The 23,408-nt window shown below is 44.3% G+C and overlaps 1 protein-coding gene across 2 annotated transcripts in view; it reads right to left on the bottom strand.

The window, feature by feature from the left end:
- The window catches only part of ODAD2 (outer dynein arm docking complex subunit 2), a 1,353,572-nt gene that overhangs the window by 363,605 nt on the left and 966,559 nt on the right, over positions 1-23,408 (bottom strand). For both annotated transcript variants that reach the window (XM_078663397.1, XM_078663398.1), the window contains one exon: positions 12,395-12,631. In XM_078663397.1, coding sequence (XP_078519523.1) covers positions 12,395-12,631 — 237 coding nt within the window. The remainder of the gene's footprint in view (positions 1-12,394; positions 12,632-23,408) is intronic.

Here is a 23,408-nt window from a genome sequence, read left to right as displayed (position 1 = left end):
TGTTTTTCAGGGCTCCAGGGATCTGTTGCTTACAAATGTCACCATCGTAACCTCTGGAGACATCCCATTTCAGCCGTAAGGTAATAGCGAAGGAGGGCTCAGAACATATGTTGATCACCCTTAACTGTGTTGGCAGCATTTAGTACAGGGTAGAAGTCATGAAATTAGTTCTTAAAACCCACCTTGTCTGTTCAAAAAGTTAACAAATGTGGGATTCGCCCACTCTTTGATTGTCTCCCACACGAAGAATCTGCTAGTTTTGTCCTCCTGAAGGTACATCCAAAGTATGTATCTCCCATAATTATCTTTACATAATGTAAGGAAAGACATTTATTGCATGATCAACCCCTCCTCGCATTTTTTAATGATTTTGCTGGTTTCTGACTTTGTTGCAGTGGGCTTCTGCCAATCAGCCCCGGTTCATGTGCTCTGACCCATTAAATATGTGTACAACCTGCTAATTCCTGATTGGCATATTTAACTTACCTGCAAGTCCCTAGTATATGATTAAATGTCACTAGTGAACTGCAGCACCTATTGTACCACCAATAAAGTTATTAAGTAAAGCATGTCTTCAGACCTGCCCATCAGCCTGAATGTGTAGTTGTATAACTGCAAATTCAACCTGGCAAAATAACCTTCTGCCAGGCCAAAATATTCCCTTTAAATACTGATAAGTACCCCTAAGGTAGGTCCCTAATAAGGCAGAGAGTATAGTAATTGAAAAGTAGGAGGTGTGTTCTTAAGTTATACATGTCCAGTCACTGAAAAATTCCCAAAGTAGTTTTTTACTGTGGCAAGGCTGCTACTCCCATAGAAAAGCAATGAATTGCATTATAACACCTTATAATACATAAGTTCAGTATGGAGATAGCTGTAACCATGGATCAAGGTGTCAAATTAATAGGAATTTTAAATCCAATCTGATGGTTAAGTCAGATTTTAAATTCCTATTTTGAAATTTCCACTTTTAGAAGGTTAGCTAATAGGCTTTAAGAATTAATTGCCAACTGTCACCTGGCAGCCTTTAGGGAGGGGTAAATGGCTCCCAGGTGAAGGAACAAAAGGCCTTGGGTAAAAGGAGGTGTGAATTTCTCCTGACATGATGGCCTAGGGGATGTGCCCACCAATGCACAAGCTTCAAAGGGGCAATCCCCTTCACAAGCAGATGTAGCTCACACCGATGCCTGTCCCTGCCATTGTGCAAGTAACCAGAGTGGCACCCATCCCAGTGGGGGAAACACTGTTCAAGAACTGGTTTGCCATGGGGAGTTCCTCATTTCTTCTAGCCACATCTCACAGTTATGTTCTGAGCTCTGACCAAGGGAAGAAAGATTCTGTTATGTTGGATTTTGTCAGAGCAGGGCATTGGGGATTGTTTAGGACCAAACCCCCAGAATGTGATGTAAAAGTGGGTAGGATTACCTCTCTGAATGTTTTCCCTGTTAGACAGGGAGCCTTGCCTATCCACTAGCTAGTGCCAGGCATACAAGTGGCATTGCATTGTACTTCCCTGGATACCTTCTTTGGAACACTGTTTGACCTGAGGAACACGTATGAAGGATGTCACAAAGATGACTCCATCTACTGTAATCTATGCAGGGAGGCCCCAACCGCTGGGCCTGCTCCCACTTGAACCCAGGACAGAAGAGTGGACTCCAAGGGCAAGTTAGCTAGCCTTCGGTTAAGCTACCAGGATAAAAAAGCTGCAAGATGCCCACCTTCCTGAAGAGTCCAGCTGACCAGTTCCACTAGACTTGCCCGGGACTGTGCAGGTGGCTCTTCTCCTGAAGTGAGTCCTGCCCTCCCAAGTGATGCCCCTGAGGTCCTGGTGGCCTTTGATAAGTGTCAAAGTGTACACCTCCAGCCTAACAATAAAAACTGGCACAAAAAAACTTTTCAAGAATTTTTGTAAAAAAAAAAAACAAAGGCTACTACTGGACCGCTGCCGAACAACAGCCACCGACATCGTACTGCAGGTCTCACTCAACTTGTTTATTACAAAAACATTAAATTACATTTTTCAACTTTAAAAATATTCATATTAAGTCAACACAACTTTAAATTAAATGTACTAAATAGTAATTAAAATCAACATGCTAATGAGGGTAGTTTTATTTTGTCTAAAGGTTAATATTTATATAAACAAATGACTATATTTTCTTTAATTATTTAAAAACATTTAATTTGAGTAGTTAATGTGTTTTGTTTTAAGATTTTATTTTATTAGTTCTAGGTAAAAATAATTATTGTAATTTATTTTATATGTCAATTTTATATAAAAATATATCTTCTTTTTTTACATTTTTTAATTAATATACTTTATTATTTTACCCGGACTTTCCTATAGGGAGATCTCTGCCACACTGGCCGAGATCGTCAACTACGTGTGAAAAATTACTGGTAGTAACTTTGCACTTGTAAATCTGGTCTTAGATGTCTCCATTCTGTGAACTGATGGGGATATGTAAGTCTACCCTTAGATGTAAATTTACACTCAGAAATGGAGAATATACAAAAAGTGCAGACTTACACAATTTAGGAGTAGAATTACATCTGAGTAAATTTACACCTGTAAATGTACCTTTGTGAATAGGCCCCATAGTGCCCAGTCTTCTGTGTTCGCATCTAACAATGTGTTCCTTGCAGGTATAATTTTTGAGCATCCTCTAATTTAGACAAGAGACAGTCTCTCTGACAGCACATCCAAGCAAGAAAAATTCTTTCTTGGATGCACTGGTTGAGAAAGTCAGTCTCTTATGGTTTGCTAGGAGGACTCGGTGAAGGGAAGATTCGGTCTGCCGCGTACGGCCAAAGGAATGAATTTATTATGACCCACTATCGTTGCCTAGTCCATTACCAATGTTCAGCTGCGAACTGGCTTCTCCTATGACTCATTCAAGCCTTATAAACTGCTAGCACTGAATATTGCTTTTTCTGTACTTCCCTGAATCTAGGGCCGTGCCACTTTAGCCCTGAGGACATTCCTTTACAATTTAATTGGAATCTACTCTTGCTCTGAAAAATGTTTTATGTCCTGATGATGACTCATAAATTCCCCTACAGGATGAAACGTTGTCAACAATAGCAGGCATAATAAAACATGTTATCAAGAAATTGGTCAATCAGGGGCCATTTAATTAATAATGGATTCTTCCCTTATTATGTTTATTTGATGTATTAGCCCTGTTATTGAACATCCCATTATCTACTGCCTTTCTATGATCACTCAAGCTCCTTTTTTTAATGTACTCACCTTCACCATGTGATCACATTACTTCACAGAGTGCCATTGCTATTATCTTTTTTATAGATTTTTTTGTATGAATTTTGATTTTGAGATGAACAATAATTACTTACCTGTAATCTGTGGTTCTCCAGTATTGGTGTCTTTCATAGATTCACATGCCTGAATCATTGCCCGTCGTCGGAGTGGGAGTCCCACGGTACATAAAAAAGCAATAATTTGCATATAAGAAACTAAAACTCTTGGCAATAACCAACCAGGAAGTAAAGTAGCCCTAAGCTACAGTGTAAATAACTTCCACACTCATGACTATCCTAGTCATTTTGTATAGACCAAACTGCAGCCAATCAGGCATCAGCACCCACCAGAATGTTCTCCCCAGAGGCTCAGGCTATCACCTGAGGAGCCTCTGAGGGGAGGTGGGCGGGTGCATGTGAATCTATGAAAGACACCAATACTGGAGAACCACAGATTACAGGTAAGTAACTATTGTTCTTCTCCAGTATTGGGGTGTCTTTCATAGATTCACATGCCTGAATCAGAGTAGATAGCAGTACACACCATCCTGCTCATAGACGCTCATTATATCATAGTGCATATGCATGCTTTGCAAACAAGAATCGCATGTAAAATAAGGGTCTAAAAGAGCATAGAGGAGGAGGGAGAACAGAGGCTCACCTTATTTAAAAAGATTGCGAAGCACTGCTCACCCCACTGAAGTATCTGCATCGCTGGCAGCATCTAAGCAATAGTGCTTGGTGAAGGCATGCTTGCTGAACCAAGTTGCCGCTCTGCAGATGTGATGAGAGGACATTTACTTATGTCAAGGGAATGCAAGGCCTTCTCCGCTACCGTTTGCGGATTAGGAAAGAATGTTTTTAGAATTACTGGCTCGTTAAGATGAAAGTCAGATGGAACTTTAGGCATGTAGCTTGGATTGGTACGAAGCACCGATGAATTTGAAGTGAATTGTAAAACTTGATAGTAAATGCTTGAATGTCACTGACTCTACGTGCCGATGTCAGTGCTAGAAGAAGAGAAACCTTCCAGGAAAGGAATTTGAGATCCACCTTATGAATAGGTTCAAAGGGGTGGCGCATGAGTTGGGAGAGCACAACATTCAAGTACCAGGAAGGAGGTGGACGCCGAACAGGAGGGAACATTCGGAATAGACCTTTGAAGAATTGTTGAATTATTCTTGTGGAGTACAGAGAATTAGAGCCATCTTGACGGAACCTGGAAATGGCCGCCAAAACCACCTTCAATGTGGCATGAAACAAGCCAGATTTAGCCAATTGAAGAAAGAACGGTAAGATCTGCTCTGGTTTAGCATGGAGCGGATGTAAATTGTCTGAGACACCAGGCACAGAACCATTTCTATTTAAGTTTGTATGTCTTAAAAGTAGCAGGCGCTCTAGCATTGGCTAAAACTTCCTGACAATCCTCTGAGATATCTAGATGGGCAAACTCAACGTGTTTAGGAGCCAAGCTGATAATTTCAAGGACGCTGGGTCCGGATGACAAATTCGACCCTCCTGTATTGTCATTAGATTCGGTATTGGTTGAAGTTGTATGGGACTGCACTCCGAGACAAGTAGAACCTTGGTGAACCAATACTGGCGAGGCCACCTGGGCGCAATGAGGATGAGGCGACATGGTTGCTGTTTCATTTTTCTAATGACCCTGGGAACCAAAGGAATTGCCGGAAAGGCGTATGCATATATCTGAAACCAGTTCATCAAAAGTGCATCCCAGCAAGAGTCCTTGTGGGGAATCCAGCTTGCAAAGTTAAGGCATTTGCGGTTCTGATTTGTTGCAAGCAACTCCAGGTCGGGATGACCCCACTCTCGAAAGACTCTGTTCAGAGTCGGTTGATGGAGTTCCCATTCGTGATTTGACGCTGTAGTTCTGCTGAGAGAGTCCGCAAACACATTGGATATACCTGGAACGTGCACTGCCGATAGATTTATCCTGTGATCCAGAGCCCAACTCCAAATCTCCTGGGCCTGCTGAGAAAGAGAGGCCGGTGTTGTGCCCCCTTGTTTGTTTAAGTAATGCATACTTGTTGTATTGTCTGTCTTGATTAGAACTGTGGATCCTTGTTTTACTGTTCGAAAGGATTTCAAGGCCAGAAAAATTGCTCTCAACTCTAGTAGATTTATGTGCCATTTCTTTTGATGTGTATTCCATTTTCCATTGACAGTCATTCCCTGTAGGAGTGCCCCCATCCTTCCAGGGAGGCATCCATGGTGATGGTATACCTTGGAACTTCCGAAAGGAAGGAACGCCCTACTTGTAGGTTTTTCTTTTGAACCCACCAAAGAAAAGCTTCTCTCATGCGGTAAGTTATGGTGATCCTGCCGTCGAACGACCCCGAGACCTGTACCCATTGGAGGTTGAGTTCCTCTTGAAAAGGTCTCATCAGAAAACGGCAGATGGGTATGAGAGGGATGCAGGATGATAGCATCCCTAGGAATGACTTGAACAGTTGTACTGAAACGTACTCTTTTTTCTGCAAGCTGAGAGCCATGTTGCAAATCTTGAGTTGTCTTTCTTTTGAGACAAAGGCTTGAGTGAACCGAGTGTCTAATATGGCTCTCAGAAACAATACCCTATGTGATGGAACAAGATGAGATTTCTTGAAATTGATTGAGAGTCCCAGAGATTGGAACAGCGATAGGCAGTGTTAACATCCAAAAGGACAGTTTTTTGAGGTATTTGTTGAGGGCACGCAGGTCGAGGATCGGGCGCCATTCCCCTGACTTTTTTCGTATGAGGAAGAACCTCGAATAGAAACCTCTTCCCTTCTGCAATTGAGGAACTTTTTCGATTGCACCTTTCCGAATCATTATATTTATTTGGGAGAACTGCTCCTTGAGGTGAGCCAGTCGTGGACCACTTGGCGGTGAATTTGGAGAGGTTTTGACAAATTCTAAGGCGTGTCCTCTGGCCACTACATCCAGGACCAATTTGTCCGTAGTAATTTTGGACCAATTTGAGAAGTAATGGGATATTCTTCCTCCAACTTTTGACCTTGGTATGGGCAGAGGTGGTGGCAGGTGGCAGGTCTCATTGCCTTTTGGAAGAATCCCGTCCCCGATAAGAGGACTTTCTTTTTCCTTGCGAAAAGTTGTTGCCTCGCTGTCCGTATGTTTGTTGCTTATGTGGCTGGTATCGCTGGGTGCCTTGTGAAGATTGGTATGAGCGTTGTAGTTTCAGTATCTTTCTTTATTGCCTGCAAGGCCTCATCAATGTGCTTGCCAAATAGAAATTCTCCATCGTAAGGTATATCTATTATTTTTGCCTGGACCTCCTGGCAAAAGGATGTTGACTTCAGCCAACCCTGCCTTCTCAGTACTGCTGCACCTGACAATTGTCGGAAGCCTGTAGACGCCACATCTACGGCTGCATCAATCATCTCCGCAGAAACGCACTCTCCTTCATGTAGTACCTTCTTAGCTTCTGATCTTTCTGGTTCCGGAAGCTTTTCAAGATATGGTGAAATATCCGACCACATCCGTCTATCATATCTCCCTAGTATTGCTAGGGAGTTTGTCGCACTTATTGTAGTTGCAGCTATCGTCGACACCTTTTTACCAATAGAGTCCAGACGTCTGCCCTCTCTATCAGGTGGAACTTGTGAGGACGGGTTTCTGGCTCGTCTCTGGGCTGCTTGAGTGACAACCGACTCTGTCTTAACTTGTCCTATAAGGCATGCAGGTGATGTGAGAGGTGCTTTATACCTTTTGTCTACACGAGGTAATACTGCGGGTAACGAATTTGGAGTTGACATGATTTTTAGGCCATCCTTCCAAATGAAATCTATAATTGGGATTGTTTTTACTTGTCTTTGTGGCTGATCTTTAAAGTCATACAAAAAGCAATCGTCCTGTTTAGTTTCCATAGCAATCTGAAACCTTTTTGTTGCTCTTTCCATTACGAGATGGAATCCCCCAATGTCCACAGGTGGAGAGTCCGCAGTATGAGGAGGGGTAGGTGATGGGGTTTGCGTCTGGTAATCGTCTCACTCCGACAATACAGATTTATCATCCACCTCTCTTTCCTCTCTGTCATCATCAGTGGTTATATCTCCCTGCGTATGGTGAGATTGTGCCGGAGAAGGTGGAATTGTGGAACGTACGTCAGGTGCTGGTGTTGTAGAAGATTGTCTTGGGATTCTTAACCACTTGGATGCTAAGCCATGCCCAACATTCCCATGTAATTTCCATTGAAATCAATGGAAACTCCATGACGAGTTACCCTTGTCATTAGCACTGAAGGGGTTAAGGTTGAAGCTGGTGTTTGAGGCATTGGTGTTGCAGGAAGCGACTCCGCAGATTCAGATGGAGGGAACCGGCGGTAATAGTCGTTCAACATATATTGTAGATTGTTAAGGAGATCCAATGGCATCTGTGCTGTTGGCACCGCTGGAGGGTTTGGATCTATAGACTCAGGAAGTTGTTCTTCATCCTGATCATCCTCCTGAAACTTTATCAGCAGTTCTGAAGGACTTCTGGCCGCCCGAAATCTGTCATCCTCGTCAGATTGTCCATCCTCCTCTTCTTCTGAATCTAGGAGCTGCTCAGGTAATTTCAACGATGATAGAGCCGTTAGAGAAGAGCCTCTTCTTTGTAATAAGAAAACCCCCGTAGACGGAGGGGTAAGGGAGGCAGCAGACGGAGCAGCAGACCAAACTTGCAAATCTGTGCATGAAGAAAGGAGAGGTGTTGACGGACAAACCGTCGACAGTATCGTCGACGGGGATGTTGTATGAACTGTGGCTGACGATGAGACACTGATCTTCGTCGACGAGGCTAACAATGTCGACGATGTTTTCGACGACGAGGCAATCTTCGTCGATGAAGTCTTCGACGATGATGTAGTCTTCGTCGGCGACGAAGCCGTCGACGACAGTGGAATTTTTGTAGACGATGCAGCTGTCGATGACAGTGGAATTCTCGTCGACTACGTAGCCGTCGACGATGATGGAGTTCTCGTCGACGGTGAGGTCCTCTATGGCAAGGTGATTTCCATCGACGAGGAACCCGTCGACGGGATGACTTTCGTCAACGGGCTAAGCTTCGTCGACGATACGCTCGTCGACGACATCCTTTTAGTCTACGACGACGAAGGAGCGTCGGCGCTTGAAGGCAACATCTTTGTCGACGAGATGGGTCTCACTGAAACTAAGACCATCATCGACGGTGAGGAAGCCGACGACATTACCATTTTAGTTCTTGGCGATGGGAAAGTAACCGTCGACGTGGAGGAAACGTCATAGACGGTATTCGTCGACGGAGAAGCCGTCGACGATGCAGTCGTCGACGAGGTCTTTTTCTGAGGCAAACTTTTCTGTGACAGTCTTTTAGATGCTAAAGACTTAGCAGACTTTCTCGGGGGCGTATTAAGTCCAGATTTTGGAGGTGGAAAAGCCTTTTTTGCGGTAGAGGAGGAAGGCAAGCTTGAAAAGGTCCAGATCAGGAGGTCGCTCTTTCTCCCTGAATGCGGCCAGGCTTTTTTGTTTAATAAATAGTTGTTTCTGTTCTGCTCACTATTTCAGCTGACAACACACTGTTAGCACTCAGCGCTTGGACGCCCCGGGCAGCTATCTGCGCTTTACAAAATTCATTTTCATTTCATTTCATCCTTAGCTTTTCTCAACACCTTAGCTCCAGGAGAAGGTACCTCTTCCTCAATCTTCGTCTTTCTGGAGGAAATAGAAGACCCCGAAGCCAAACTTCCTACCTCAGATAGAGGATTATCCTGGTCCTTGATCTTCTGTAATCATAGTAGAAGACGACCTTCCCTGTCCCTGGTCTGGATACAGGCAATACATGCCTTTTTTGTGGGGATCTTCTTTAAAAAGCCTAAGCTTCCCACAAGACTCACATGGTCTGAAGAGAGATTTTGAAGAAGACATTCAAAAAATAGGTAAAAACCGGTCAGGTTGAGAAGTACTGAGCAGAGCTCAGGGAGACTCCCTTCACACGACGTGCGGTAGAGAATCTGAGAGCCTGAGCCTCTTGGGAGAACATTCTGGTGGGTGCGGACGCCTGATTGGCTGCAGTTTGGTCTATACAAAATGACTAGGATAGTCATGAGTGTGGAAGTTTTTTACACTGTAGCTTAGGACTACTTTACTTCCTGGTTGGTTATTGCCAAGAGTTTTAGTTTCTTATACGCAAATTATTGCTTTTTTATGTACCGTGGGACTCCCACTCCGACGACGGGGAATGATTCAGGCATGTGAATCTATGAAAGACACCCCAATACTGGAGATTCTTAATGTATCTTTGAACATAAAAGATTACTGTACAAATGTCCGATCTCTAAACATTGACATCATAATGTATTTCATTGGATTAATGGACAATCAACTATTGTTATTGATTGTTCTTCATTAATAAAACCTAGAAGGAATCGTGTTGCTTTTGATTATTACGTACCCTATTCTTACTAGGTTTATGGGTAGCTTCTATAGTTGTGATACCTTTCCTTAACTAAGTTTGGCATGACAACAAAAAGGATGCTCAGATGCTAGAATGATTTATTTGAAGCATCACTTTTTCAACCCCCACCCACGTAACCCATCCCCAATTTGTGATTAAATACCAAATCTTCACATACAAAGTAACTAAAAATTTTAACACGTCTCCCAACATAGAACAATGCTGAATAGCTAATGCAATAATCAAAAGCACATCTTCTTGTAGGTTGGTGGCAGTAGGGTACATATGTAATCCATGTAGCCCATAGATGCTTTTTCAATTCAACATATCCATTTTACTGACCTGCCTAGTTTAAGGTGAAAGAAGCTGGACAATTGGTCACCCTGAAGCTTGAGCTCACTAGCCTCCCCGGCCACAAAAAATATGTATTTCGTCTTTCTCACGTTTACACATAAATGCTAACAGAAAGTGATGTGTTTCCTTTACTGAATCTATTTTTTACAACAGAAAAATATTTAAAGTAGGTCTTCTTTGTGTGATTGTAGGTGGTTTTAGCCATGACTGCCAGGCCAGTATCTCTACAGAAGGATAGCTGGCCTAGTAAAACAAACTTTGGCAAAGCCAATCGGTATCCCCCATGGGCATACTATTGCTTTGGCAATCAAGTAGGACTGAATGGACGGGCCAGGGGTGGATAAAGAGACAGTTTAAAAAAGCTCTATGAAGTGGTCAGCACTGGCCTATACATAGTGCTTTTTTCCTTTTGTTGGTGATGGGGAGAAGAAACGGAGATGGGAGATCGGGTGTTAGCTTGGACAAACAAGCAACGATGGTGGAGAGATGACAATAATAAAAGGAGCGGGTGATGGAGGCACAGGAAGTGACCTGCTCTTGAAAAAAGTACAAGCCAGATGGTGCTAGTCAGCAGATGGAAGCACAAATGATGCTAAAAGAGGCAAAGTCCAGACAACTGACCACAGCCGACGTCATCAAACTCTCCTACTGCTATAGCTGCCAAGAAGCGTTGCAATTGTAATAAAAAAAACATGTTGGAAACCTGTAAAATTGGAGTTAAGGTGTGGCATCAGAGAAGGGGAGTGTCACACTTTTTAGCGCAATTACCAATGTTCATAGGCGACACCCAGATCTTTCGGCAAGCAAAAGAAAGGAAGCAACACAGGCCAAACAACAACACGTACAAACAGTAAAAACTATTTTTTTTTTAAAACTCAATCACAGTTTGGGCAGTGGCGGGACAAGGAGGTTCAGCAACAAGGAGAAGTGGTGGGGTGGGGAAAAAAGCAACACAGGCTAAAAAGCAAAAAAAAGTACTTGAATTACAGGGCGAGCAGCGGAGAGGCACAAATTAAGAAATAACAATATGTGATTAGTCTGTGGACCAGATAAGAAATAGGAAGTGAGTCCTGGACTGCGCTTTCCAATTAGGAGGCAGCAATGAAGAAGTGACCCTGCAGCCAACGAATCGTAATCAATGGGCAGGCTCCAAGCCCCTTTTCTAAACAACAGCGTCTCATAAGTGAGACACATGCGCTCGTGCATGCTCTCGCAGGCTCGACTCTAAAGACATGATGGGATTTCACTTAATGACCTGCAGATGTGCATATCTAAGAGTGAAATGAAATTCACTGCTCAAATTAATATCGAAATATGCTAGTTGTTACTTATTTTTTTCACATAATATAACATGAATAAGTAAGGGAAAGGCCGGTAAGACAGTCAAAATATAAAAATGGATTAATGCAGACGAAAACGTTTATGCTTTAGTCAAACTGATAGTTTTGTTTAGACCTACGAGGACGGATACCAGCGCTTGCTTTCAGTGTTGTGCAGAAGCATCACGTGAAAATTGGTCATACGGTACATAATATGGGACAGTTTTATTGAGCAGGTCAGTTACAATATTTGTCTGGTTGGTTCAATACACTACATTATCCAGCCTCCTGCTGTTTTTATAAACGTATTTCCCCACACATCCGATTACATGAATGCGCAAACATTGCCTCATTGATGTGGCACAGAATATTTACTCAGCATGGCAGAAGCACAGCTTTGCCTTTACAAGAAGATCATTATCCCCTGACGCCAACTTCTCTCTGTGCTCTCACATTCTGACAGGTAGAAATGGAACTAGCGTTGGGGTGTAATATCAATTCCCCCTCGGCCTAGTCAAAAAGGCGGGAAAATGCATACTTTCCCTACCCTCAATGTTACAGTCTTGCAGAAGTGTTGTGGAATGTTTGATTAAAACATTGTGCATTGCAAAAGTTCTCGAGTCTCTTCCTATAACACAATTCACACCGCACCATTCTGGGGAAACCAATGTGGTACACAGGACCACAAAAACAGAGTTGTTCTATTACACTGTCGAATTATGGTATGTTGCAAAAAGGAGAACATTATTTATGGAAAATTAGGAACTGTAGCACGCACACTTTAAGAAATGTGAACGCATCATTGGTTGAAGGCGTACGTAATGAATGCATTTTAAATTCTAACAGACTTATTTGCATAAATTGCGAGATACAAAAAAAAGAAAAGTACCTAAAATAAAATAAAAATAAAAAGCTTCTTGCAAAATCGTGATTGACCAATCTATATTAGGAGTCATCCTTCGTAATAATAGCATGTCTATGTTATAAATATCATTAAAGATGGAGACGCCCTTTTCAAAAATTACCTCAGAAGCACATTCCTGCAATGTCCCCACTACTGGAATAAGAATGCTTGCATTCGAGGACTTTAGCAGCCGAGCAAGAAGAGGAATGCCTCCAGCCTTCCGTATTGCATCTTTATTCCTTCTGCTTTTACTGCAGCTCCAGAGTGCCAGAGCGCCAGCGCGGGCCACCTCAAGGTCTTTTTCTTGTTCAGGACTAAGGTCACCTGTACTCATTGGGGCATAGTCCAGCAATCCTACCTGCAAGACAAGAGACAAAATAACCATCTTGAAAATAAATTGATTTTACAGACATGGCAGACTCACAAATAAAAAAAATGTATCAGGGTAACTCCTATTTTTTGGGAGTTGGTTTCCCATTTGGATCTTGTGGCCAATAATTCCTAGATTGTTTGTGAAGCTGAATTTTGTGGCATACACGCTGACTATTTTGTCTCAAATTCTCTTGCCTGAAGCACATACCATGGCCCTCGTCTAAAGCCTCTTATGATCAGAGCCAGAAGAATAGAACAAAATGGTTTCGATGATAGATGATTGTCATGTGGCTATGGTATGACCTGTAACATCTCCGGAAAGGGCAATGCAAATGTACATAGACCTTGTCAGTAATGATGGCTTCTGTTGGACCCATATGTGGGTAATAAGGAGTGTTGCATATCGTTATTGATGATGAAATAACATGGAAGCAAGGTGGCAATTCTTTGGCTGCCTAAACAGCTTTGTGTAAGAAAACTGGCAGCATGACAATGAATACATGTTTCATATTGACACATTAATTCATATTTAATGTAGAGGTTAATGCTCCTCACCATAGAACATATACTCTAGCCTAGAAGCTTTACGAATTCGCGTTTTTTTTGGGGCTTTTAAAAAGAAAAGGGGGTGGGTTAAAATTAAACAACGAGAAGATGACGTTTTTACTTTACGGTTTGTTTGATATTAGCTTTTACTTTAGTTCTGAAATTCTGTATTAGGGTTTTTAGCTTCTCTGTTTTTAAACACATAAGTTCATAGGCACCCACCACTTCTATGCTTATTAATAAAATGGCCACAGAACTGCCATAAAAGTGCCTGCAATATTGGAGACATAAGGCCAGAAACGTGTTACCTCCTCATACCTATTTACAACAAGGGGTGGTGAAGGACAGAGTCTCTGAATTAAGCAGAATACTCTCACCCAGTCAAGAGATCAGGGCTAGATCCAACACCGTTTTTTAGCTCACTGCACCATCCCAGTTTCAGAACCTGGCTGTATGCAAATTAGTCTGTTCCTGTCCCAGTGCATGATGGGAACAGGGCAAACCAAACTACAAAAGCCAATTCTTACACTGGGAAGGAAACAAGCTTCCGGGGACCGGTTTCTGGCATTACAGCCGTCTTCGGCCCGGCTTGCTTGAATCCTGATGGTGCAATGAGCAAGGGACTCATGTCTGAGTATACCCTTCCACGCTTAGGGTGGACAAAATTATTTACAACAAGGGGTGGTGAAGGACAGAGTCTCTGAATTAAGCAGAATACTCTCACCCAGTCAAGAGATCAGGGCTAGATCCAACACCGTTTTTTAGCTCACTGCACCATCCCAGTTTCAGAACCTGGCTGTATGTAAATTAGTCTGTTCCTGTCCCAGTGCATGATGGGAACAGGGCAAACCAAACTACAAAAGCCAATTCTTACACTGGGAAGGAAACAAGCTTCCGGGGACCGGTTTCTGGCATTTCAGCCGTCTTCGGCCCGGCTTGCTTGAATCCTGATGGTGCAATGAGCAAGGGACTCACATCTGAGTATACCCTTCCACGCTTAGGGTGGACAAAATTATTTACAACAAGGGGTGGTGAAGGACAGAGTCTCTGAATTAAGCAGAATACTCTCACCCAGTCAAGAGATCAGGGCTAGATCCAACACCGTTTTTTAGCTCACTGCACCATCCCAGTTTCAGAACCTGGCTGTATGCAAATTAGTCGGTTCCTGTCCCAGTGCATGATGGGAACAGGGCAAACCAAACTACAAAAGCCAATTCTTACACTGGGAAGGAAACAAGCTTCCGGGGACCGGTTTCTGGCATTACAGCCGTCTTCGGCCCGGCTTGCTTGAATCCTGATGGTGCAATGAGCAAGGGACTCATGTCTGAGTATACCCTTCCACGCTTAGGGTGGACAAAATTATTTACAACAAGGGGTGGTGAAGGACAGAGTCTCTGAATTAAGCAGAATACTCTCACCCAGTCAAGAGATCAGGGCTAGATCCAACACCGTTTTTTAGCTCACTGCACCATCCCAGTTTCAGAACCTGGCTGTATGCAAATTAGTCTGTTCCTGTCCCAGTTTCCAGGTATTTGGGGAGTCATTTGCATATTTCTATGGAGGAGAAGTTGCTTAGTACCAGTACAGGGCTTTTTCAGTACTACAGTTTCATCCCCCTACTTCTCTGTCAATCATTACGGGGATAATGGATCTGCTTGATAGACAATGGAAAAAGGCAGACTTTGCAAATTTTTCACACTCGTGTATCCTATAGCTCGGGGCAAATGGAGTTGGCATAGACTGTCAAAAAGGATCCGATCATGGCAAATCTGGCTGGGCAATCTACTATTACCACTGATGATGCATCGGTAGACACCCCAGTGGACCCCAGAGTAGAGGCTTCTTTAAAGAAGGGGGTTGCATGTCTAGATCTCGCTGTGAGGGCAGCTCTTTATGCAGTGTGTGCAATCCAGTCCCATGTAAATGACTTTCAGATCATTATGGCAGCCATTCTGGAAAGTGTGGATTGTTCACAATTATTTTTAAATATGGAAATGCAAGCACGATTCTTATCAGATGTCTACTGTGACATGTTAAAGGCCTCAGCCTTCCCAACTGTATCTAATATTGCAGCCCATCACCTCTTTACCTTAGGGATTGGAGGTGAAAGAAGCTCAGAAGGCTGGACTACTTCATGTCTTTTTCCGATAACAGGTTGTTTGGGCATCCGCTTGAGTATTTGCCTCACAGAACTTCTATGAATCAGAAGAATGCTCAGTTGTTCAAGACTCGGATCAAACCAGATCCAACATGCAGATCACCCAAGAAAAGTAGCAGTGGGGATTTAATTTTCAAGTTGGTAAAAACAAGCTTCATCAAATCGTTTTATTTCGAGGTCAAACGCCTCCTCCTCCTCATCCAAAGCCTAAGAAGCATTCCTGATTATGCCGAAATAACGGTAGGGGCCACCTTTCATTGTATCAACAGATATGACACGAACACATTTCAGATGCTCGGATCATGTAAATAACAGAAAAGGTGTAAGCTTTGGATTTCGATTAAATCCCCCCACATTGAGGTCTGATACATCTCACCTATTCTAACTATCTTGTACAGTATCTGACTTTGGTTCATACCTGTTGGAAAAAGAGTTCCATTTGCCTTGTCTCAAAGCCTCAACAAGGACTACTTTGTATTTCAATGTGTTTGTGGTGCAAAAATCATCCAAAGATTTTAGATTGAAAATCAGTCTACAGAGTCTGAGCCAGCTCCTAAATAAGACTTGATTCACAATGAAGAGCTTGCAGTGTATACGTCCAATAGTGAATCAAGGAGAATGGGTGACAGCATTGGACCTCAATGATGCTTACCTTCAGGTCCCAATTCTACCTTCTCTTCCAAAATTTGGTGATTTTGTTGTAAGGGTCAACTTTGGCAATTCTGCGTTCTCCTTTTGTCCTGAAATCCTCTATGAGGGTGTTCATAAAAGGGGTTGGCAACAGCTGTAGCTCTCCTTTACAGCAAAGAGATATTGATTCATCCCTCACCAGCTGATTTTCTAACTCTCATTTTAAAGAGCCATAGTCCAGAAGCATACAGAAGTATCATGAGTCATGGGTTCCTAATCAATCGTAAGGCATCTCAATTGATTCTAACACAAGGCCTAATATATATATATAGGAACCTGTTTTCTGATGCATTCAGGACTAGTAATACTGCAACAGACAAGAGCACATACAATTCTACTTTTGCTGCACATCCTAGGAAAACAGAAGTCCGCTTCTATGACCGAATTGCTCCATACTCAAAGTTACATGAATGGTACCAGGGCTTTTGTATGGGACAAGGAATATCTCTGTAAGGTTCTACAAAGTCCCTTTTTAGTTCTGTTTGTCTTGTGTGTCTTGAGGTACTTTGGGCTTGTCTTCATTTGTCTACTTAAGTACACCATGCATTGAAGAACGGGATCAAGCATTGCAGAACCTGGAGGATCTGCTAGCAGTAATGAACGTTTTCTGGAAAGAATTACATTGGTGGGTGAAACCTTCAAGGTTAGTCAGGTGAATTCCATTAGGTATGCAGTCTTCATTCCTTCTAACTACAGACATAAGCCGCACAGTGTGGGATGCTTCCTTGGGGCCTCAGGTGGTACAGGGGAGATGGCTTCTAGAGGAGTCAGGCATTCTTCAAATTGGAAGGAGAAGAGGGCAGTGTTCCATGCACTTCTCCTCTTCTTCAGAATCAAGTGATAATGATGAGGACAGACACAAAAACAACAAAATCTTTCCTCAACAAACAGTCAGGAACAGGTTCTTGAACCTTAGATGCCTAAATTTTAGCAGTAGCCAGTGGGACCGAGAATCATTTAATCTCCATTTCAGCAACTCACGTTAGGGGGAAAGACAATATTCTAGCAGACAGATTTCCTTTCAATGAATTCAGTCTGGTATCTCATAGTTTCAAGCAAATATGTAAAAAGGGCCGAGAATTCTCAATTGGAACTTTTTGCCACTGCAGAGAATAATTTGCTCACCACATTCCTATCTAGAATCCAGGAAAAGGGTTGTTGGGGACAGATGTTCTAACCTTTCTTTGGCCTCCTCTACTTCTGTACACCTTCCCTCCGTATACATTACTCACAAGGTTGTTAACACACCTTTGGAGGGAGAAGGTGGATCTGATTCTGGTAGCCCTCTTTTGGCATAGGATGTCTAGGTTCCTGTTGCTCAGAGTGGCCAGATGAGCAAGTTACTTTTGGCAACAATATTACTGGTGCGTATTCTATCTAGACACCGATTCTTCAACTTGCAAATATTTTCCAGGTGGCAGAATGGATCCAGAAACTTAAAAGTAGTACTTTTGCATTTGATAGGCAGTGTTGTGATGCTCAGCATTGATGCTGTTCCACACTGTATATAGGTGCTACCCATGCCAGCTGATGTCAGTCGCCTTCTAGGCTGTCCATGCCCTTGGACGCACATTCCTATCAGCAGATTGGCATAGCCATTGTTCTCTAGATTGGAACCTTTTTAGATGGAAAAGAGTCCAGCTCACAAAACAGGTAAGGCAGGAGGGTCAGTGAGGAATTTGTGATTAGACAGAGTATCTACCAAAAATATGATAAACAAAGATAAGTAACTTGTTTTTCTGAAAGATACATCTAACTGCAGATTCCTCACCTTGTTAATAGACACCATAGCAGTATCTCTCAAGGTGGTAGGTCTGTGTATTGGCTCAGAACAAATAACCCAGAAGGACCAAACAGGTAAAATACCCCCTCGATGGATCGGTATGTCAAGGCAGTGGTGATTCGTGAAAATATGCACTGAAGCCTATGGGGCACTGACAAATGTCCAGAACAGTCACCCTGTTCTGGTGGAATGAACCTGTAAGCCTTCTAGGGCCGCTTTTTATCCAGTGCACAGCAGATCTTTATCTTTATACAGAAAACAATACAACAAGAGATAGTTCATTTATTGCACTACCTTACCTTTCCTTGCTCCTGCAAAGCCCACAAAGAGCTGAACCTCCTCCCTATGTCCTTTGGTGCGTACACTATAAAAGCAAAGTGCTCTTTGATATTTAATATTTATAAAGCACCCGAATCACCTCCAAAGGGGTATCTCCGCTCTATGGAGGAGCTGCAGTACGCCATAGAGAGAGAAAGCTTTTAGAACAGTGCAGCTTTGAGGAGCCTTCTGAATAGGTGATCAGGGCATTGCCGAAGATGGTGAACAGCCTTTACGACGCGGCTGTTACACCGCCGTGCCGTTACAACGCGGTCTTTTCAACGCAAGTCGTTACCACAACTTGCGCTGGAGGGCGCTGCAGGACAAGGATTTTTTTAATTTACTATCCAACACCTTCCCTACTGTACGTAGGCTGGTGTTGGAATAGTAAATTAAAAAATTCCTAAGTCCGCACCCCCTCCAACGCAAGTCGTGGTAACGACTTGCGTTGAAAAAGCCGCGTTGTAACGGCACGCGTTGTAACAGTACGCGTCGTAATGCCGTACATCCCCGAAGATGAATGGGGAGTTGATTCCAAAAGACGAGGCTAGGTGAAAGAAAGCTTTCCAACCCTAGCGCAATTTTTTGAAAGGCGGAACAAGGAGTAAAGATTTATCTCCTGACGTAAGGGTCTGGGTGGCCGGTATTGATGACATTTTTCTGCAAGATAGCCAGGACCTTTGCGGTTTAGTGCTTTATGCACAATACAGCATATGTTAAATTTGTTCCGTTTGCGTATTGGGAGCCAGTGCAGCTGTTGTAGAAGAGGGAGAGTGGCTCTTCTGGCAGGGGCATTCTAGACAAGGCGGGCCACAGTGTCTTGGACTACTTGGGGTCTACTCAACGAGGACTCATTTGCTGAGATCAGAAGGGCATTAAAGTAGTCTACAAAATTCTTGGATGTGCTATGGCATCGTCGTTATACTCTGGCATGTGGGATGCATCAGCACAAGATTTGGAACTGGCTCTGAAGGGTATCGAATTTGTGATCGAGAGCACATTGATGCCCTTGCTCCTTCCTTAGTCTTCAAAAGTCACGGGAAGGGGCAGACTCTAGCTTGGATTTTTTGCTCTGGGGACTTCGATGATGAAGAAGCTCTGTATTTGTCTGTCCTGGTTGTAGGACCTCCATGAGCGAATAGGTTTTTACCTTCAAGGTGGGAAATTGGAGGTCCAGGACTTTCTCCACCCTCAACAACACCACTGTGAAGGAGGTGCTATCCTCAGTGGCAGGAAAGGAGGGGGGATGACTTAGGCCAGACTCTGGAGAATCATCCAAGCCACTGACATCCTGTAGCTCCTCATACTAGTTGTTGTAAATCGTAAATCATACGTTCTTATATAGCGCCTTTTCACAGTAAGGTCTCAAGGCGCTTGCTTTGGGAACCCGTCCTGGCCTTTCCCTGCGAGATTACCCCTACTGGGCATCCTCAAGGTGAAGACCAGGCATCCCATCGTGGTGGGGCCGTAGTGGAGATTAAGCAAGCTATTGCCCAGAGTTGCAGAGTGTGAACCCACGATTCGAGTAGGCACCGAGGCGAGAATTATCAAGTCCGTGGACATTTTGAGCTCAAGACCCTGCCGCGTCGGGGATTGAACCCTGGTCCCGGGTCTGACCTCTGCATCAGGGACTGCCTCCTCTAACCGGTGAGCCACACTTCAAGGGCTTCAAGGGTTTGACACATTGCAAGGGCAATGTGTCAAACTCCAACAGTTTGCAGGAACGTCAACAGCATCAGAATCAGCATTGATGCTAGATAGTCTGACACAGATTGTTGCACTAGGATGAAAGTTGGCTCCGAAGCCGGTGTGGTCCAGAGGTTTCAGCTAGTGCAGAGGGCAGACCTGCCAGCGGTGTTCCAGGTAGAGGACCTCGCGGTTCCTTGGGGACCAAAGGGAGCTGATAGTATACCAAAAAGACACCGCATTGCCGTACAAAATTCTTGGATTTGTGTCGGTGTCACTGATGGACCCTGGCATGCGGCATGCAGTAGGATATGATTCCGAATTGCCTCTGGAGGAGACTGCATTCAGGAATGAGACTGAGAGGCACGTTGGTGCCCAAGTTCCTTCTTCCCTAAACTCTGAAAGTCATGGGAAGGGGCAGAGTACGACTTGGATTTCTTGCACTTTTTTTCTGATTTACCCGAGGACTTTGACAATGAAGACTGGTAGCTTGAACAACCTTGGGAGTGGGAATGGAACCTTCCTTTCGACCTCAACCGATCAACCTGTGGGGTCTTTTGCTGCTTGGTAACATATAGCTTCACATGGCAGTCCCTGACGGCCTTCAGACTCTTTTGGGTGCATTCACAACAGGCCTTGGATTCGTTCTGGAAACCCAAGCATCATAGGCATACCTGATGGTGATAGGTCACAGACATTTGCTTGCAACAATCCCTACAAGGTTTGAACCCTATACTTTTAGGTAGTGACATTTCCCTTGCACACTAGTATTTTATGTTAATTAGAAGAGATCTGTATTGTGAAGAGACAAAGGTTAGCTCCAGATCTGGGTCTGGTGGGACAGAAAGAAAGGAACTGACATCAACTTGCAGGAGAGGGGCATTTATGTGGTTCCTTACGTCATTTCGGAAGTGTAACGCTGTTGATGCTGAGGCGCACAATGACACCCATCGGCGTGCAAGGATACTGCTTGAACATTTCTGGATCCAGCCAGACACCCGAGAAATCTGCAGTTAGAAGTATCCAAAAGAATTTATTGTCTTGATCTAGATTCCAGAGCTGATTCCCACTTGGGCCAAACTTTCTTAATGACTGTATTTGGTTGGAGTGTTTTTCTTTCACCTGTTTCTTTCTACCCATTTGTAAGGGATGAGCCTACTGTTCGATTGAGTTATGATAACTATTAATGAATATCTCCTGGAAAGAAAAAGTTACCTTGCCGAAAACCTAATTCCCGTCCAGAGGAACCTTCAATAAAGCCATAACCTAAATGTGCTCCAGACAGTGACATTAAGAACTATTCTCCTGTGGTTCCTTGATCCCATAAAAAGTGTCCTTACTGGATGAGTGCTATTTCTTAAAGGAGCACTGCCATTTCTACCGCAGATTATTTCTTCAGCCTATCTTGCCACATAGTCTATCATGGGAACTTTTTCTTTTAGAAAGGTTTGTGAAGAATTTTTTCAAGTATATACTAAAAAGATAACTACATTTTAGAATACAATCAGCGCAGTGACTATTTATAACAATCTTCTTGTAAACAAATAATGCACAAGAAGAAAACTGGATAATCCTGGGTTTATAGTTCAGTTCAAAAAAATAAAATTAAAAGTTGGCATCTGAAATGACAGACACCAAGAAACATTGCAAACCACTAGTGCATATAACACCACAAAACTATTAAATATGAAACATTTTTAGGTTTCGACTTTTGGCGAGGGGCGAAGCCCCTCTCAGTCGAAATCTTTTGTTGTTAGTAGTGAGGTTAGGACAGCCTCTGTTTCCAATTGGCTAGCTCCATAAATGGAGGCTAGCCATTGGGAGGCAGAGGCTGTCAATCGCGCTTTCTCTCGAAAACGCGATTCGGGGGCGTTTCTGGTGCTTTTTTTAAGCCCCGCCCCTTTGTCCCGGGCCGCGCTGCGATTGGCTGCCGGCCCGGGACACCCCCATGACGTCATTCCCGGGCCGCGCTGTGATTGGCTGCCGGCCCGGGACACCCCTGTGACGTCAGCCAATCACAGCGCGGCCCGGGACCTGACTTGTTTTCCCAGGTACGCCCCCTTCACAGTCCTTATAACATTTGAACTTGATTTTAAGAAAAGTTGGTCTTGTACAAAGACAAAACAGCGGCGGTATGCAGTTTTACACGTCTGTTTTTGCTGTCACCTGGACTTTTTGATTGTCGCCGCTCTCGGTATACTTGGCAATGTCCTCACCCCTCACCTCTGCCTCTGCCCCTGCCCAGGCATGGGAGTGCGTCCTGCCCTGTTTTCGGGGCTCGTTAGTGTTTCTGGACACTGCAAGCGCCGAGAGCCTGCACTGGAGCGTGGGAGGCGTCGGGGCTCTGCTGCGGGCAGGTGCACTCGCCGTTCGGGGGCTCACCGGACCGGTGGGAGACCCTGGACAATCCAGAGCGGTGCTAGTGCTGGACGGACCGCCTCGGGGCCCCGGACTGGACGCGCTGCGGGATCTGGTGCTGGGCAGCTGCTTCCAGCATTGCCATGTGCTCCTCGTCTCCCCCGCTTCCCCCGAGGAGAGAGCGCGCCTGGAGGAACAGGTCCGCAGGTGGATGGGAGACGACACCGGCGTGGTTGAGGTGAGGCACGCGCCTCTGTCCTGGGCCCCTCTGGCTCCCTACTTGATTCTCTCCCCTGCTCTAGCCGCTCTCTTTCCACCGCTCCCCGCGGATTTTCAGCGCCTGTCCGGCCGACCCCGGGCCGACAGGAAGAGACCGCTGCCCCCGGCTGCAGAGACCGAGTTGCCGGCTGCCCTGCAAGCTCAGATGCCTGGCCCGTGAACTGGCCAGCCTCTTGGAGGAACTGGGGGTTCGCGAGGAGTGCTTCGCTATGGGCGCAGTCAGCGCTGCATAATTCCTACGCCATAACATGTCACGAGTTTCTACTTTCCATTGTATTAGTATGTGCATGCATCTGGTAAAGTACTACATGGTGATGGTCCCCATAATAGCAGTTCTGCACTTCGTATTGGGACTCCACCCACCCCCACCGGGCCCCGACCCCCTTTGATACTCTTTTCAAAATGGCGGCCGGGCAGTAGCTTTTAGAAGTTGTCGTCTCTGTCAGAAAGAATTGCGCCATCTTGCTCCGACCTCTTCGCGTGAAGCCACAGCGGTTTCATTTTGGCAGCCATTAGTAGATCAGAGCAGTAATTTCACAGTATTCTGGTCAGGGTAATTACAGAACCAGGGCCTGCGCGGGGCTGGGAAATCGCATCCTCCGTCCAGAAGTACCAGGTGAGCTTCCTTGTGTTCACTGGGACGTTATGATTAGTTTAATTGGCTGCCCTTTGATTCTCGCCGCCCGAGCTGTTTGTGCTGCGGCCTGCAGTGACTTTTCACGTTCGCCGCCCTGACCTACATTGACAGGACCTATTGAAATGGAGGGCGTTCTTTGAAGTGGGGTTCTCGGCGAAATGGTACTAAGAATCGGAAAGAAGGTGGCTCAGAAGTAGGTTGGTAAACTGGGGCCATTTAAAACAAAAATCGCCATTCCTCCATTTTCTGAGGTAATTTGCTTGTGTGTGATATGTGCAATTTTGCGCTCTTTTGGCTCCTGGACGTTT

This window comes from Lissotriton helveticus, chromosome 10, assembly GCF_964261635.1.
Source record: "Lissotriton helveticus chromosome 10, aLisHel1.1, whole genome shotgun sequence".
Classification (NCBI taxonomy): Eukaryota; Metazoa; Chordata; class Amphibia; order Caudata; family Salamandridae; genus Lissotriton; species Lissotriton helveticus.
This window is presented reverse-complemented; position numbering and strand designations above follow the sequence as displayed.